The following is a 17,848-nucleotide window of genomic DNA, read 5'->3' as shown; positions in this document are numbered from 1 at the left end:
AGAAGAAGAAAAACAAAAACTGAAGAAACCAAAACCAAAGTTTAGTTTGGAAACTAAACCAAGTCAACCTTCATTAGCTGGTATGGGTTGGCGTCAAAGACTTATGGTAGCAGGCGGTTATGTAAAGTAAAGAAAAAATATATTTTTTTATTTTTATAAAAATGCCCCCATATAGAATGGACAGAAAGTCTGCTAGAATAAAAGCAGAGTTGCAAAGATATGGTTGGAGAGTTTCGAAGAATTTTAAATATAGGAAGGGAAGACCCATAAAAGTCTATGACAAATTGTCTGGTCTTCGCTACGAAATGGACTTAGAAACAGCACGCGCAAATTATCCAAACAGACTAGAGAGGTTAGAAGAAGAACGTCTTATGGACATGCCTTTCGATGTTACTGAACCTCAAGTTGAAGGACACGACGGCTTTGCCAGATTCTACTGGAAACATGACGAACAATTGCATCCTTTGAGAAGGAAAAAAGGAAAAGGTGAAGACGCACATGCTCCCATGGAAAGAACAAGATATGCATATGAAAAGTATCGTGAAGTTAGAAGTAAAATTGCATCTGGTCGAACCTTTACAGTAAACTTTGACGAAGGAAAGAACAAAGAAGGCTTCATGGGTGTACTTGCTGCCATACAAGACGGAAATAAGAAAGGACACAATCTCAGATTGACCATAACAGATTTGGATGGTCACATTTACTATGCATATGGCAATGTCACAACAGCTGCAATGCTTCTTGACGCTTTCAAGACTACAAAGAGAGAACAAATGGTTGACTCCGACTCAGACATTTTGAATGCAATTGAAGGAATTGCAAGTGTCAAGTTCGAATGGTACCAACCTAACCCTCAAGCAGTCAGACAACATGCTGGATACTTCCCGTTCATAAATAAGTCTGACATTGACTTGACAAGGTATGGAATTTACAATTCAATTGAAGGAATTGTCAATGAACCTTGCATTCTTACATGTCTCAGGAACTCTGGTCTTGTTACAGATGAGAAGATGAAGTATCTTGAGTCATGTGTGAAGACAAGGTACCTTCTCAGAGGTCAATTGGCAAAAATTGCACCGTTGGCAAATGTCAATATCCGAGTCAACATTCCGACTGAGAAAGGTTCTTCACATGACGACTATGTTGTTGACTTCAAATTGCCATGGTTGAAGATTGTAATTGTCCACAACCACTTCATGTTGAACGAAAGTCTTACAAACCCATTGTTCGGAAAAGGTAAGTGCAACATTGTCAGAGCTGTTAACATTCTTTTCGAGAAAGGTTTGTTGGAACCAATTCCAGATGACAAGCTGACAGAAACTTTTGTACCAAAAGACGAAACAAACTTTTCATTGTTGGTAAGACCAAAAGTTGTTCCAGACAAAGTTCTAGCACAAAAGAAGTACACAGTTCCAAAAGGAGTTGGATTGTTCGGATACCAACCTGAACCAGAAGAACTTCCAATGAGGTTGCAAGAACTTCAAGATGCTATAAACAAACTTCCATTGAGACATCCAATCGACGTCAAATTGTATTGGAGAGCATCAGAGTTAGGTCAGAAGGTTTTATATGAAACAGGTTGCTTTGACGATGTTTATGAGATAACAGGAGAAGTTTCTCAGAAGATAAGAGACTCGCTTGAATTTCCAAAAACTGGACCGATTGGATGCGACAAGTTCGACTCATATGAAAAGATATACTATGTCGACCTTAACGCTGCGTACATGAGGTTTGTCCAATATATTCCGACTGGAATTCCAAACGAAGATGGTGAGTTCCCAGGAAGGAACTATACAGTTGGAAAGGTCATACAACAACTATATGATATTAGGAAAGCTTCAAACCCCAAACTTGCAATGACACTCAAATTGCTTATGAATTCGACATGGGGATATTCCATTAAGAAACCTCAAAAGATGAAGAGTAAACATTATGAGAAGGTCGACAACTTTGTTGAAAGGTTTTCTCCTTTTGTTTTGAAGTACGAATTCACCGAAGGTCAAAGTGGCTTAGTAACCACATTAAAACCTATTGTCGAACATTGGTGTTACCCTCAGTTCGCAAAGGCAGTCCTTGACAACTACAACAAATTCTTCTCCGAAGTCAAATCCAAAATTGTGGTTTACTATGAGAACATTGACGCGCCCATGACGAACGAAGAAGGATACAACAAACTCATTGAAATGGGAATGGTCGGTGAAAAGATGGGCTGTTTTAAGCTAGATAAGGTATTTTCCGAAGTTCATGTACTCTCCAAGCGTAAGTACTGGGGTATACTTGAAGACGGCACAGAAATAAAACATTGCATGAAATAAAACATTGCATGAAGTAAAACATTGCATGAAATAAAAACATTTTTTCAAAAAAATATTTTTTTATTTTATTTGAAATGTACGCTGAGTTTGTTGGAGAAGACCGTTGGGAAACTTGTTTGTTAGATGAGAAATATGAAATTCACTGTTGTGAGTCATTTGAAGTCAGAAACAAAGAGACAAAAAGAGTTTTAAGCGAATGGGAGCGAAATGACGGATATGCTCTTATGAGGATGGGTGGAAAAAACTATTTTAAACATATTGTCATTGCAACTCATTTTATACTGAACCCTAACAATTTACCTTTTGTAGACCATATAAACCGTATAAGAAACGACAATAGACTTGAAAACTTGCGTTGGGTCACTCGTTCTGAAAACAATAAGAACAAAGGCAAATTTGGAGATATTGTATTCGAATTTGTCGACGAACTAGAAGATGAAACAATTGAAATTACAGACTATGGTAAGCATATGTTTGAGTTTTACTACTATAGCGAAGAACAAGACTCTTTCTACTTTTATACCGGCGTAAACTATAGGAAATTACAAGTATATTTTACTAAGGCAGGCTATGCTTATGTAAACACTAGAGATACAGATGGAAAACGCGTTAAAATACTTCTTAACAAATTCAAGAAGCTATATGGCATACCATTTTAAAACCATATATTTTTACATATATGAAATGCTTCAGGTTGAAAAACAAAGAACAAAAGTAGCAGATACAAAACCGTTAGACTATATCTTCACAAATGCCGGTAGGACTATATCAGATGAAGAAATTTCATCCGGGGCTTACAGGTTTGACTATCCAGTTCGTTGGCTTCAAAGTCCTTCAGATGCAAAGGCAATAGGATTTAGAAGAGTTTTGTTTTCAAATAGAACTAACGCGTTTATGTTCGCAGTATATTTTCATGGTCAGTATAAAGGTTCTGATGGTCTAATAGAAAAATTTGATGAAATGAAAATCTTTACAATTCGTTCAGACGAAAGTCTTGAGAAAACTCTAAATGACTTCCAAACTCAAATAAACAAATACTACTGGGAATTTCAAGAAAAATACCACTCTTTACTAAATGGAACATACTATCTGAAACTAGAATATGACAAGATGAACTCCACCGTTTCATTTCAAAAGATTGAAATTAACCCTCCAAGAGATACAGAGTTTTTATATTGGGGAGTAGACAAACGTTCTTGGGCACAATTTCTTCGGTTACTAAACCAGAACGAACCATTACCACCAGATGGTCCATTTAAATTTATACTTCCACCAGCAGATTTGACAGTTTATAGAAACGTGTTTGACCCTCAAAATGTCATGTGTCATGCAAGTTTCAGTTCAAGCAACAACAGTTTTCTTTGTATCGGTAAGGACTTTTATGACTTTGCTTCTAAATTCTACGAACCACCTAGTAACAGTTTCTCTGACTTTCAAGTTTGGTTCACAACAAACGGTGTGCAGCATATTATTCCATTGTACTATGACTTTTATCTCGAATTGTCTTTCATATACAACTACGGAAAAGTGCTGAAAAAGTATTGAAAAATGAGTTTTGGTTAGATGGTGAGATCTCAAAACAAGCATTTTGTGAAGAATATACCAACCCGCGGAATTCCGCGGGTTGCTTTTTATATAAAATTCACCCGTTGAATTTTCATGAATTTCCTTAAGACAGAAAAAATATATTTTAGGGTAGATGTTTTTTTAGGTGGAACCAGGTCACCAGGTCACCAGGTCACCAGGTCACCAGGTCAAATGAACTTCTCTGAAAAAGCGAGACAACATGACATTTAGACAACATCGTAGAAAACACACAAAACTCATGAATTTTGTGCTGAATTCGGCAAAAATATATTTTAGGTGGAACCAGGTCACCAGGTCACCAGGTAATTTTAACTTCTCTGAAAAAATGAGACAACATGACATTTAGACAACAACACAGGAAATAAACTTCATCGTCAATGTTTTGTTGAGACTTCATCGTCAATGTTTTGTCATGACTTCTTCATCGTATTCTTTCACCCGTTGAATTTTGTATAAAAAAGCAACCGCCGGAATTCCGGCGGTTGGTATATTCTTCACAAAATGCTTGTTTTGAGGTCGAGCCACAAACGGATGTCCGACGGTTAAGCCACAAACGGATGTCCGACGGTTAAGCCACCCAAAAATATTTTTTATTTTTATTGTACGTACTGAAATGACAGTCGAAGCAAAAACGTTCACGAACAAATCTAATGGCGAAACATTCACAAAAGGCACTTACAACGGTATTGAAGTCTTACGTAGAGACAAGGATGGTTATATAAATGTAACAAATATGTGTCAGCAGTTTAGGAAAGACTTTAGAAAGTTGTTGGAAAATAAGTCCTGGGAAGAGTATTATACGGCATTTTGTGAAGAATATACCAACCGCCGGAATTCCGGCGGTTGCTTTTTATACAAAGTTCATGCAGGAATTCCTGATGAAATCAAACAGGTTAGAGGAACGTATGTAGACCCAAGACTCGTAAACTATATAGCAATGTGGGCTTCTCCAAAATATTGTATAGCAGTTGGAAAAATTCTGGACTCCATAGACAAGAAAGTTCATGAGAAATTAGATGAAGAAGAACTTGAAGATACAGTAGAGAATGCAAAACCTTTGTTTGAAGAAGAAGTTAGAAAAAATGTGCTTAAACAAATAGAACATGAACGTGAGATATGTTCTGGTTATAGAGATTCTCCATACGAACTAGACCAATGGGAACAAGAAGATTTAAAGAGAGAATTTAGAGAATATGAACTCGCTAAAATTTCATTAGAAGCTGCAGAAGAGAGGTTAAAAGTTTGGGGTCGTTTTGTACAAAAATATTGTGAGTAAATGAACCATTTTTTTATTGAATTCGGCAAAAATATATTTTAGGTGAGGGTGTCACTCGGTCACCAGGTCCCTCGGTCAACTAACATCTTTTTGAAAATGGTGACAACATGACATTTTGACAACATCGTAGAAAACACGCAAAACTCTTGAATTTTGTATAAAAAAAGCAACCGCCGGAATTCCGCGGGTTGGTATATTCTTCACAAAATGCTTGTTTTGAGGTCGAGCCATTTTTGGCTCCACCTGTTTTTTCAACCAAAACTCATTTTTGTCTGATTTACGCTCATTGACGATGAAGTCTCAACAAAACATTTACGATGAAATCTATTTCCTGTGTTGTTGTCAAAATGTCATGTTGTCACACTTTTTCAGAGAAGTTCATTTGACCTGGTGACCTGGTGACCTGGTGACCTGGTTCCACCTAAAATATATTTTTGCTGAAAAAAATGACCAAATTTCATGAATTTCCTCATATGTTTGCTACCCTCGAAAAACCGAGGATAGAGATTCCATACGAAAATCGTGAAAAATTGCGACCCCGACTTTTCCAGGGGTCGCCTAAAACTCATGAAATAACTGTTTTTTTACGAAGTGAACTTTGACACTTCGTCAAAAAAATGACGTTTACCATGTAAAACGCTTATGAAAATCGTAAAAAATTGCGAGTAGGTGAAAAACCCTGGTCGCCTAAAACACATGAAAATCATGAAAAAATGACCAAATTTCATGATATAACTGTATCTTTTATACAAAATAAAATAACGCTAGTTTTTTTAAAATATTTTTTTTATTTTGTATGTAAGAACAGGAAATGACAAACATTGAGTTTGAAACAGTTAAAAAGATAGACAATGAGACCAAAGTGGTTAGAATTGGTGATTTAAACGTAAGATACTCAAAGAAATACAACAAATATTCTTTGTCAGACATTTTAACACTATCTGAAAAGAAAACATCCCACGACTGGGTTAGAAATGCTTCTACTCAGAAAATTTTGACAAAAAATCCTGAGCTTATGATATCGGTAAGATTCTATGGAACAAGAACATATCTCATCGACAAAAGTCTTATACCAATAGTTTTGTTCTGGATTGACCCAGTTGTTGGATATAATTTCATAACATATGGTTCATTCGATACGGAACGTTGCAGTGAAGGCTTACTTTACATCGTTCAGAAACCGAAGGACTTCAATACAAAGAGATATAAGATAGGAAGAACATTTAATATAACTCAAAGATATGACTCTACAGTCAATAGAGTTAAGGTTGCGTTTGTTAACGATATGAGAGCTGCAGAAACAGAACTACTTGAAAAGTTTGAGAAAATGTATGGTGCTCCCATGAAAGGTAAAGAAACGTTTGAAGTAGATGAGATAGCTAAAGCTATAAAATTATTTGACGAAGTTGCTGAAAAATACATGTAAAGCGTTTATTTTTGGTCTTTTATACAAGATAGAAAATAACGCTAATTTTATTTTTTTTATTTTTTTATTTTGTATGTAAAGACAGTAATGTCAACAACAGAGAACACAACAACTGCTATCGTTCATGAAGCCATAAGTGAAGAATACGAGTGGGTTCAGTATAACAAACAACTCCGTCTCATTCGTTCGGTCAAAGATGACATGTACCAAATGCAAAGTATTTTGACAGCATGTTTTGCACCAGATACTAAGCTTCCTAAAGACTGGTTTAGGAACCAAAGCACTATTGAACTATTAAATGAAGCACAGCGAGACAGACTTTTTTCTGAAAACAGTGAAGAACAGCGAGTGGGAGAAAAACCCCAGTCGCCAAAACTCTATGAAAATCGTGAAAAATTGCCAAATGGTTTGAGAGGCTGGTATGTACATAGACTTCTTGTAAATGCTGTTGCAATGTGGGCTTCGCCTCGTTATGCTTGGTATATTTACAGACTTCTTGACGAAATTCATAGACAAGAACGTGAAGAGCTAGAGAACAAGCTTGAAGCAAAAGACAAAAACATACAGAAAAGAATACCACGTTCGGTACCAAAAGGTAAGGAAAAGAACTATAAGTATATGATTTATACTGAAGAGATGGAAAATGAAGAAGACAGAGATATGGTTATGTTGCATTTAGTCAGAAGAAACAACAAAAGCTTTTACGACCTTGCTAAGATTTACAAATCTAACAGAAATTGGTTCTATCGCGAAAACTTACCGATTTCAATGACACCGAATGAAGATGTTAAACAGATAGTTCAAGATACGTTACCTCAAACACACTATGATATGAAAGGTTGTACAATACTTACATTCAAAGAAGATTTACCGCTACTGAAAGAAAAAATAACAGAGTATTTTGACAACTTCAAACAAGCAGAGTAGATGAACCATTTATTTTTCAAGCTTGACACCAAAGATGGCTCAGGTAGCTCTATAAGGTAAATTGTCTTGTCCGAGTCCTTCTGGCATTCCGAGTCCTTCCTTCCGACAGGAAAAAATTTTCCTTCCGACAGGAAAAAATTTTCCTTCTGGCATTCCAAGTTCTTCCTTCCGACAGGAAAAACTCTTCCTTCCGACAGGAAAAAATTTTCCTTCCAACAGGAAAAACTCTTCCTTCCGACAGGAAAAAATTTTCCTTCCAACAGGAAAAAATTTTCCTTCCAACAGGAAAAATTTTTCCAGTTGTCCGTCCGTAAACCATTCAAATTTTCGAAAATTGAGAACTTTTTGGCCGACCTTCAGGAAAAATTTTTCCTTCCGACAGGAAAAAATTTTCCTTCCGACAGGAAAAAATTTTCCTTCCAACAGGAAGAACTCTTCCTTCCGACAGGAAAAAATTTTCCTTCCAACTGGAAGAACTCTTCCTTCCGACAGGAAAAAATTTTCCTTCCAACAGGAAGAACTCTTCCTTCCGACAGGACACAAACGAATGTCCGACGTACCACCAACCGAGTCCATTCCAAAGCCAGAAGAACCGAAAGCTGCAGAACCACAACAGACTAAGACTCAACACTTACATTTTTTACGCTTGACTTTTTACAATTTGAACTTTGTTCGCGTAGATATGAATTCTGAAAGAAGTATGAGGGTCTTGTATGACTTTGTACTTCTCCCATAGTTCATGTCTGTCAAACTTACCTGCCATGGACTCTTTCATAAGTTCCATGAAATCGTCTTCGGACAATCCGGGGAAAAGTATAATATCAGTAAGTATTCTCTTTACATCCTTACTTAAACTCTTGGCTGTCTGTACACAAATGACAACAGAGATGTTAAAGTGTCTGAGCTTCTTAAGAATTCGACACATGTCTTGTTCTCTATTCTTTAACAAAGGATGAGAAGCAAAGTCATCTAAGATAAGAAGACATCTATGAGGGTACGTTTTCCAATCGTAAGATTGCAATTTCTTCGAAATGTATTCTATCTCTTTCTGTTTGTTTCTGAAGTGTTTCTTCTCTAATATTCTCTGCATTTCCTCATTTGGGTCTTTAAACTTAGAATTTATATACTCATTTATAGCATTGTACTTCAAAACTCTTCTTTGGTACTTCTTTATCCAATCTAACAACTCAGAGTCTTTTATACATACTAACTTAGACTTTTTTAATATCTTTGAACGAATTGACGGTTTGGTCAAATTGACCCGAAGTACTACAAATGACTACTAACTCATAGAATGGGTTCTTCTCATCTAGTTCTTGTTGTTGTGCAGCCATTTTAAGATAAGTGAAAGTCTTACCCGACCCAGGTGGTGCAATTAGACCTGTTATACCATTCTGAGCAAATAAGAACTTGTCATGTATGGGTTTTATCTGAGCATTTTCCAACTTCCTCTTGTTCTTATTTAAAACATTCTCAAATTTTTTGTCAATGTCAGCAAACTTTTTTTCTAACATATTTTTAGAAAAATTAAAACTTTTATCTTTTAGAAAATGTCTAGCGATTTCGCTATCTATATTCGAGACAAGCTTTTCGACAGCAAAACATCTGTCGACCATAAAATCTTACATAGTGTAAACAAGAAAGGTGAATTTGTTCTAAAGTTCTGTTTCTGGGAATATGACAAGAACCATAAAACATTAAGCAGAGCAGTCTTAAAATTTGTCAATGACAGACTTGTTGACAGAGATGACGCCTCTTGGAGAGATGAAGTCCAACAAAACTTCTTAGAATGCAAAGAAGACACATGCGCTGTTCTTGAAGATGAAATAGAAAACAGAATAGAAGAGCTATTAAAGGACAAAGAACTTTTACAAAAATATGGTTCTGAGAAGTTTGACATAACTCCACCAGAAAAGAAGAAGAGAGAAAAGAAAGAAAAGAAAGTAGAAGAAGAGAAGAAAGAACCAGAGCCAGAGAAAAAGAAATTTGACATGTAAAAATAAAATTTTATTTTTAGAACATTTCTGGGTCAATGTCAATGTTCTCTTCCTCTTTAGGAGCAAACACCGGCTTAGACTCTAAAATCTTTTTACCAATTTACCTTGAACTTCAACTATCTTAGACTCATAATATTCATAGTCGTCTGCTTTCTTTGGTTCATAAGGTATAACAAGTTTGTATGCTTTGCCTTCTTTAAGGTTTGAGAACCTTCTGTCAAAACTTTCTTTGACTGTTAACAAACCTTCTATGTCTAAGTCTTCAAATTTCGCACCATTTTTAGTCACAATAGCAAACTTAACCGGTTCGATGTTCCAAACTTTGTCAAATGTAGACTTTTCAAAATGGTAGAAGTAAACATTCAAATATGTGAATGGGTCTAGTTCTTCTTTAAGTCCTGACATGTACTTGTTTACTGAGATGAATTTCGTCATCTTTTCTATCGGATAAAAAAATATTTTTTTTTAAAATTTACTCAGAAAAATTTTTCTTTGTATATACACCATTCTGTACGTCTAAAAGACTTTTGACATTTGCCAAGAATGTTCGTTTAGACGCTGTCATATAACCATACTCTTGACAATACTGTTTATACGAATCGTACAATGACCTTTCATCTAAACACTCAAAGTCAGTTTCATCTATGAACAGTTCATATACACTCTTGTTTGCTTCTAACAATGTTTGTCTCTCTTCGGTATGTGGAATTTGTCTTGGATTGAACTTAGAAATATCTAATGTCATGAAATATGAGAACAAGTGGTTGTAAAAGTCAGATGTCAAAGTTTCTGCTAAGTCGTCAAAATATTCTGTATCTTGCATATGAGAATCTGACGTTCTGACAACTACATATCTTCTGTCAGAACTTTCTAACTTCATCGGAACAGCGTTGTTTGAAACCATGACGAAGTTTGCAACATTTTCACAAACTCTTTGGTCTTTATATTTTCTTTCAACAACTCCAACTTTGTCTGTTATAAGACTCTTCAAAGCATCTGAGTTCAAAACTTTTGTTGTATCTATACTTTGAAGTTCGTTACATACTATAAGTTTCATATTCTCTATTGAGGAGTTAAACTTGCCACAGATGTTTTCTAAGTTTGTCATATTCGGATTCGAATAGCCTTCTAACAGTTTGCATAAGATATCTGTAAAGAAAGTGTTCTTACCAGTTCCTTGTTTTCCAATTATAATGAGAGCAGTTTCATTTTTAGCACTTGGATGTTGTAAGATGTTTGCAAACCAACATAAGATATACTCATAGACTCTTTCGTTTCCATTGCATATAATTTCTTTGACATGGTCTAACCAAGCTTCTATAACATTTTCTTTCCATTCTACTTGTTCATATTTATATCCAGTGAAGATAGAATAGAAGTTTGGAGAAGGTGTATAAAACTTTATACCACGAACTGAAAAATCTTCTAACTTTGACAATAAGATATCCCAAGCATCTAACATCTTCATGCCAACTTGTACGACTTTTATTTTCTTAAGTTTCTGTCTACATTCTTGTTCTGAAACTATTGTTGCTCTTGGTTTGTTAAAGACAACATCCCATTCTTTCATGACATAACATTCTGGGCAGAGTCGACATAAATGACTAAACGTTTCAAATTCTCGACTGCTTTGTTATAGTCTCTAAATGGACACATATTTCTGAAGGCTTGGAAGTCATAAAAATCTGAAACATCTATTCTGTACATTTTTATAAAAATAAAAAAAAATATTTTTTTTATTCTTGACTTTGTTGTTGCATTTGTTGTTCTTGAGCTATTTGTTGTTGAAGTTGTTCTTGTAATACAATACTTTCACCAGTTGCATCTTCCAATTCGAAACTTTCTGCCGTCATTGACAAATACATAGGACATAAAAGTTTTACAGGAACAAAGTTTGCGTCGACTAAGGTTAAGTTTATGTTTGCTAAAGTGTTTGAGTTTACTAAAGCTGAAAACTCTGCATTCGAATGAACAATAGGCAAACCAGCAGAGAATGTGTTGTTTATACGCATGAGTATCTTTTGGTCATAGTAGTTTCTGTCGACATTCGAATAACACTTTGAACCTAAGTTTGAAACAATATATAAAATAGGTGTACTTAAAGTCAATGGAACAGATAGACCTTGTATGACACCTTTTCCTGTTATAGGAAACTGTTGGTAGTAAAAACCAGATATAAGTTTTGTATTATAGCTCATATCGTTTATAGTAAACTCAGTCGGACATCCAAACATAATGAAACCTGCTCTAGTTGCAGCACATGTTACATCCGTCCTTAAAGTATTAAATAAGTCAACAAAACCTGTTGGTGGTATATCTGAGTAAGTATCTTCAAAGAAGTATTTTTTACCATTCACAACAACAAAGTCTTCTGGTGTCAAAAGAGCAAAACAGGCTTTAGTCGTCATTGTGTTTAAGGTTAGTTTACAATATCGTCCTTGAGGACTTTGTAAGTTTGTTGTTATAGAATTATATGACTCAGGGTTTTTAGTCGTAATAGTATAAACCACTATGTCTTCTGCCATTTACATATATTTAAAAGTTTTTCTGAAAGTGGAGAAGAACTTCATCTAAACTTTCACATGGCGTTTCTTGAAGTTCTCTGTCTAAGAAGTTCAAATATTTTGTAAAGACATAGAACTTTCCTTTGTCTACACGAACAAACAAAACAGGGTCTTTCATATCGTTCAAAAGTGTGTAAAGTCCTTTACATGAAATAAAGTCTATATTATTTTTCTTCAAACATCTTTCAAGAAGTTTTGACATTTTTACTTAGCAAATAAACTTTAATGAAATGTTGTGGTCGTCAAATATTTTTATAACGTCTGGGAAACTATATTTTAAGTTCAACGTTTCACCTCCTTTCATAACGTATATCTTGTCAATGACATTATATGAAACACCACAGCAACTAACGTCGGGTTCTATTTCTTTGATGTTTATATCGTCTGCCTCTGTCAAAAGTTTCAATAGTTCTTTCAAAACTTCATGAGGTGCAATGACATATGAGTTCACTTTTACAGGGTTGTGTTCGACCAAGTTTAACATTATACCTAAAGCTTGACAAATCTTCTCCTGAGTTTTAAGTTTGTCTTTAAGTTGTTGGTAGTCATTTCGAATATCTGCAACAGAACTTAAGTCTCTGCTAACTTCAGGGTATGTTGGTTGTTCTTTTACAGGAACTATTGTTATACCATCTTCGTCTTCGTATGGTTTCCCCACTTCAACATCTCTGTCTTTGACATTGACAACAACACTTTGACTGTTTGTTTGAGTTGGTGAATTTAACTTCACATCTGCCACCGCCATTAAACCTTTTGAAACACTTACGCTTCTATTTTTCGGAAATGACATTTTACTTAGAATAAAAAGATGGACGTATTTGAGTATCTCTTCGAATTGAAGCAAAACAAAGTTTACACACACAAACAGTACAAATACATTGACAGAATAGTTCTTTACACAAACAATGGAAAATGTTATAGAATAGCAATATTTGCTGAACCAAAATATTTTCATAAAGCAAAGAAAGTTGGTATAACTGAAATGGTGAAAGTTCTTGAAGCAGACAAAAATATAACTTCAAAACTTACAGATATTTCTAAAGGTAAGTTTATAATACAATATTATGTCAAAACTGGCGTACTGTCAATATTTGACGGAGAGAAGTCAGTTCAAGAACAACTTACTGACCTGCTGCCAAAATCTGCTCGATGGAAGCTGTCGTTATGCCAATCTGAGGAGCCCCAGCAGGTTTCATCGAACGAATCTTCAAAAGAGCATCTTCCGTGAAAAGTGCTATTGGTTTTGTAAACTTCTTTGCTTTCAATTCATCTGGACCGTCTCTGTCACCAGTATATTGTATTTGTACAGTACCAACAGTTGAAATACCACCCATAAAGTCTTCTGAGTCAGCAAATGGAATGCCAAGCCAAAAGTTTGAACGGTCTCTATTTGTATATTGAGTTTTTTGACCTCCTGTATGAGTCCATACTTTCACATATGGCATAATAGAACTTTGCATTTCAGGGTTAATGGTTGTTGTGAAGTTGTTGTTAAAGTTCATAGCATCTAATGTCAAGTTGTATGACCTCATATCCTCAACTGTAGAATATTCTTCTCTTGGATAATATTTGCCATCTATGTTTATATGATATTTAATACCGGGGTTGTAGAAACAAGAATAGTCATTTATAGTTCGTCTGAACAGTACAAACATAGTATCTGCATGTTTCATTGCAGTTGTTAAAGCAATATCTGTTCTTGCACCTGGGTCAGCACTTTGGTTTCCAACTTCACCTGCAAAGTCTTTGACAGATATTTGGTGTATAGGGAACATAAGTGGAACTGCAATATATTTGGCAGCTAAAGCATTTGAAATATCTGGGTCCAACATATAGACTGCAAGTCTGCTTTCTATTCTCTTGCATTCAAACTTTTCGCATGTAAACTTAACTGGGTCCCAAGCATCTCCAGCAGCATTGAAATAATAGTTTACTTCAGTGTTGAGGTTTGAGAAACCAAAGTCTAAGTCAACTTTGTCTTTGCAAAAGTCGGCGAATGACGTTTTATTTGTTCCCACTACTTCTGTAAGAGTGAATGGGTCTTGTGTTGGTGCAATGACTAAGTTATTTTTGCTTGGAGTAAGTTCAATAGAAATTTTTCCTGCCCAGTTTGGCAAGTATCTTAAAAACCTGAAGATGAGGAAAGATGACAAAGGAACTCTAAGTTTCAGTTTTACTTTGGTTACTGCTGCTGCAGTTTGTCCAGAAAGGTTAACATAAACTCCTGGAACGTTAGGGTCAAGTCTTCTTATTTTCTCAATGGTTGCATACTGGTCTGTTTGTTCTCTAGCTTGTGGTTGTACTGAGTTTCTCAAAGCGAACCATTCATAGTTTGCCCATGTTACTGTTTGAACTAAGTCAGAGTTAGAATATATCTTATATCCCATGAAAACTTCTGGAGCATATTGGTATCCGACATAGAAAATTCCATTGCAACCTTTCTTGTCAGACAACTTGGAAGAAGGTTTTATTTCAATGTCTTGTTCCACGTATAAGAATGAGTTGTCAATAGAAATAATATGAAACCTGTCGCAAGCAATATCTACTGTTGTTGAAGAACCTTCTCCAAACTCACCTACGTTTCCATAAGAAACAGCAGTTGTATATTCGTAAGTTCCAGGAACTATTTCTGACCTTCTAATGGCATTGTCGCATTCGTTATACCATTCGGAAACATTTCCGTTCATGGCATCCAAAACTGTTGGCGTTATATTCTGAGCGGCGTACATTTCATATGGGTAAAAATATAGAATAGTTGGATTTATATGTCATAATAGAACCCACTCGGACCAAGCTTTACTTTCTTCCTGACTGAGTTTTTAACTGAATCTTTAACTCTTCTTTTTCCTTCATTGCCACTACTTTCACTAGATGAAGTTACTTCTTCACTATTTTCACTTTGTTCTACTCTTCTCTTCTTCTTTGGTGTCGCGTTTGGTAACTTGCCCTCTGCTTCAAGTTGTTGCATCTTTGCCTCATGTTCACCTAGTATGTTGTAAATTTCCCATGTCCTTTTTGCCTTTGGGCTCTGGTCGCCCATCTCAGGTAACCTATATCCTAGAAAGAGTTTGTCATAGTTTGTATTTGAGTCTTCGCGTATTGTTTGCATGACTCTTTCCTGAGTTTCCGGTTCAAGCTCTTCAAACAGAGCTTGTCCATATGGAATAAGCTCGTTTCCAAATATATGTTTTTGTAGCCATTCTGGTTTTCTTTCCATGTTACCAACAATATCTTTTGTGAATGGGAAAGCTTTTACCCAATGTTTCAGTCTTGCGTCATTTATTTCTGTAGTTGGTTTTATTTTGTCAAGGAACATGTTTTTCAATACTAACATTTCATTTGGTACTGTCCATTTGAGTTTTCTTAAATATTCATCCCTTCTCAGTTCATTGTCTGCAAAGTAAGTTTTTATGACATTTTGTAAACTTTCGTTTGCAAGGTCATGTACAATAGGTTCTCTTCCTTCTCTCTCCCTAACTTTCTTTCTAAACTCTTCACCAAATATACCATCTCTATGGTTCTGTGTAGTTCTTTGAGATAAATGTTTTAGAACGTCAGGTGTTATATTTCCATCAGCCATGTTCATTTCATACTGGTCCAAAATATCTGCATGTTTCATATCTTTCAATGGCATTAAAGCCGCGCTGAAAATACCAGCTATATCTGGTTCACCATTGACTTCCATTGCGTCTACAACTTCTTGGAATTGTGGTTGTAAGTTTATGAACCACCTATCCGGGTTAGCTTTATGACCCCATCTCATTGTAGTTCCATAGTCTGCAGAAACAAAAGTAGGTTTGTTTCCATATTGGTTAGGTTCTGAATGAACTTTAAACAATGTTTCATTTCTATATGTTTTGTTGAAATTTAACCTTTTATTTTCACCGAGTTCATCCAAAGATTGAACGTTGTATGGTCGTAAGTAAAAAGGGTTGTTGTATTTGCGTACATTTTCTTTCAGTACTTCCATTCTATGCTGAATATTTTCATCTGGTGTTGGAGTCTTTTGTATGTCGGTGAAAATTTTTCGATATTCTTCTACTATGTCAGCCGAATTTTTTTTAGACTCTTGGAAAGATTCCATATTCACCTCATACTCTTGTTGAGGGTCAAGATTTTTCGGCTGTTCCAAATCTTCATCTAGTTCTGTGAAGTTAGTTTCCAAAGGAGGGACTTGTTCGTTTCCTTCAGGCTCTTCTAGCTGTTGTTGCTGAACTATTTCTTCCATGTCTGGTTGTATCTGAACTTCTTCCTGTTGAGTTTCTTGTACCTCATCTGCTGGCATTTCATATATTCCGAGACCGTTTTTAACAAGTTCCCTATCTAAGTCATCCGGACTCATAAACCTTTCTTCTTTCGTTCCGTCTCTATTTTTTACGCGTTTCATGAAGAGAGTTGAATTGTCATTTAGCTCTGACACCAAATATCTCGGAGTAAATTCATTCATGTCATTTGGATGATATGCTATTAAATCATATCCCTTAGCGAGCTTGTATTTTCCAGGTTTGAAATTATATCCCATTTGGTGCTGAGCCATAAAGCTAAATAGGTTCGGGTCAGTATTTCCTTCCTTGAACTTTCTAATAGCTTCTTTATATCTGTCACTAAAGTCAAGAGTATCTGGGTAACCATAATCTTCCTTTAGCATTTTTAAGAATTCTTGGTTTCCTTGTTCTCTACTTCTTTTATGTCCTTGCTCTGTTTGTGGTTGTTGTTGTGCAGGATTTTGAACTGTTGGTTGCTGTGCTGGTTGTGGAGGTGGTTGTTGTGCAGTGTTTTGAACTGTTGGTTGTTGTGCAGGGTTTTGAACTGTTGGTTGCTGTGCTGGTTGTGGAGGTGGTTGTTGTGCTGGTTTTGGTGCATGCCTGTGTCTGTGTCCATGTGACGATGTAAATGTTTTAGGTAGTCCTGGTGCAGGTGCTTCTCTTGGAGGGTTTGGTGGTATATAGGTTCCACTAGCTAGTATATAAGTTCCACCAGCTGGTATATAAGTTCCACCAGCTGGCACATATGTTCCATCTGCAGCATAGTGTCCTACCTGACTTTTCGTTTTTAAGAAAGCATTTACTAGGTCTGTTTTGGTCTGTTGTAACTCTTTTTCTTGACTTTCCACAACAGTTGCTCTAACGGCGTCATAGGCACTTTGAACTGCCTGTCTCGTTGCTGCATCTGTTATTTTCGTCATATTTTGTGCTACTTCTCTTAACTCGTTGTCGAAACCTTCAGACTTCAGTTTCTTTCCAGATGAGAAGTCGTTCACTAGTTTCACCTTACTATGAAGAGCTTCGAAGGCGTTCTTAAAGTCAGCATTCATTAAAGCTTCATTTGAACTGTCTTCATCCGCTTGTATTTTTGTCCTTATTGACCCTATAAGCTGGGCTGCTTTAGCGTTGGCTTGGGCATCTAACCAGTCATTGTTAGCTTTTATATATTCTGCGCTTTTCATTGCCTTTTGCATAGCCGCGTCGTCATTTTTACTTTCTTGTGCTAAGTTTTCATACTGTACGGTTTGGTTTTGCAACTGTAAAAGTTTTTCTGCCTTTACATTTGCTTCAACTTCTTTTTTATACTCATCGCTATCCATATATGTCTTCAGGGCTTTTTGTTTTATCTCTTCATCTTTCAGTACTTTATATCGAGTAGTATGGTTTTTCAAATTTATGACATCTTGTTCCATTTTTGCTACTTCTGCTGCTTTTTCTGACACTTTTTTTGCATATTGCTCTGTACTTAGTTCTTTCAGTTGTTCTTCTTTC

General features: G+C 35.7%; 11 protein-coding genes and 1 pseudogene across 12 annotated transcripts, besides 1 other annotated feature; 6 read left to right on the top strand and 6 right to left on the bottom strand.

Moving 5' to 3' along the window:
• Positions 1 to 17,848: part of a mobile genetic element that runs on past both edges of the window.
• Positions 177 to 2,315, top strand: TVAGG3_0734230 (DNA/RNA polymerases family; the record flags this gene model as incomplete). Its single annotated transcript, XM_051244652.1, has 1 exon — positions 177 to 2,315. One exon carries the CDS (start codon positions 177 to 179, stop codon positions 2,313 to 2,315), a length of 2,139 nt encoding a protein of 712 aa, XP_051091239.1.
• TVAGG3_0734220 (uncharacterized protein) lies at positions 3,276 to 3,860 on the top strand (the record flags this gene model as incomplete). Its single annotated transcript, XM_051244651.1, has 1 exon — positions 3,276 to 3,860. The coding sequence occupies one exon, from the start codon at positions 3,276 to 3,278 to the stop codon at positions 3,858 to 3,860; it is 585 nt and encodes a 194-aa protein (XP_051091238.1).
• TVAGG3_0734210 (uncharacterized protein) lies at positions 4,516 to 5,178 on the top strand (the record flags this gene model as incomplete). Its single annotated transcript, XM_051244650.1, has 1 exon — positions 4,516 to 5,178. One exon carries the CDS (start codon positions 4,516 to 4,518, stop codon positions 5,176 to 5,178), a length of 663 nt encoding a protein of 220 aa, XP_051091237.1.
• On the top strand, positions 6,194 to 6,604 carry TVAGG3_0734200 (organellar and viral DNA polymerase type B; the record flags this gene model as incomplete). The annotated part of the gene is made up of 1 exon (XM_051244649.1): positions 6,194 to 6,604. One exon carries the CDS (start codon positions 6,194 to 6,196, stop codon positions 6,602 to 6,604), a length of 411 nt encoding a protein of 136 aa, XP_051091236.1.
• TVAGG3_0734190 (KilA, N-terminal/APSES-type HTH, DNA-binding family) lies at positions 6,692 to 7,437 on the top strand (the record flags this gene model as incomplete). Its single annotated transcript, XM_051244648.1, has 1 exon — positions 6,692 to 7,437. A coding segment is annotated over one exon (746 nt), but the record flags the coding sequence as incomplete, so codon positions are not given.
• On the top strand, positions 9,304 to 9,528 carry TVAGG3_0734180 (uncharacterized protein; the record flags this gene model as incomplete). Its single annotated transcript, XM_051244647.1, has 1 exon — positions 9,304 to 9,528. A coding segment is annotated over one exon (225 nt), but the record flags the coding sequence as incomplete, so codon positions are not given.
• TVAGG3_0734170 (protein of unknown function, DUF4108 family) lies at positions 9,633 to 9,963 on the bottom strand (the record flags this gene model as incomplete). The annotated part of the gene is made up of 1 exon (XM_051244646.1): positions 9,633 to 9,963. A coding segment is annotated over one exon (331 nt), but the record flags the coding sequence as incomplete, so codon positions are not given.
• TVAGG3_0734160 lies at positions 10,287 to 11,235 on the bottom strand (annotated as a pseudogene). The gene has a single exon. A coding segment is annotated over exon 1 (949 nt).
• Positions 11,265 to 12,053, bottom strand: TVAGG3_0734150 (uncharacterized protein; the record flags this gene model as incomplete). Its single annotated transcript, XM_051244645.1, has 1 exon — positions 11,265 to 12,053. The coding sequence occupies one exon, from the start codon at positions 12,051 to 12,053 to the stop codon at positions 11,265 to 11,267; it is 789 nt and encodes a 262-aa protein (XP_051091232.1).
• Positions 12,301 to 12,837, bottom strand: TVAGG3_0734140 (protein of unknown function, DUF4106 family; the record flags this gene model as incomplete). The annotated part of the gene is made up of 1 exon (XM_051244644.1): positions 12,301 to 12,837. One exon carries the CDS (start codon positions 12,835 to 12,837, stop codon positions 12,301 to 12,303), a length of 537 nt encoding a protein of 178 aa, XP_051091231.1.
• TVAGG3_0734130 (protein of unknown function, DUF4106 family) lies at positions 15,143 to 15,777 on the bottom strand (the record flags this gene model as incomplete). The annotated part of the gene is made up of 1 exon (XM_051244643.1): positions 15,143 to 15,777. A coding segment is annotated over one exon (635 nt), but the record flags the coding sequence as incomplete, so codon positions are not given.
• TVAGG3_0734120 (protein of unknown function, DUF4106 family) lies at positions 16,431 to 17,676 on the bottom strand (the record flags this gene model as incomplete). The annotated part of the gene is made up of 1 exon (XM_051244642.1): positions 16,431 to 17,676. A coding segment is annotated over one exon (1,246 nt), but the record flags the coding sequence as incomplete, so codon positions are not given.

This window comes from Trichomonas vaginalis, chromosome III, assembly GCF_026262505.1.
Source record: "Trichomonas vaginalis G3 chromosome III, whole genome shotgun sequence".
NCBI classification, from domain to species: Eukaryota; Parabasalia; order Trichomonadida; family Trichomonadidae; genus Trichomonas; species Trichomonas vaginalis.
Note: the sequence above shows the minus strand (reverse complement) of the source record. Positions and strands in the feature narration are given on the sequence as shown.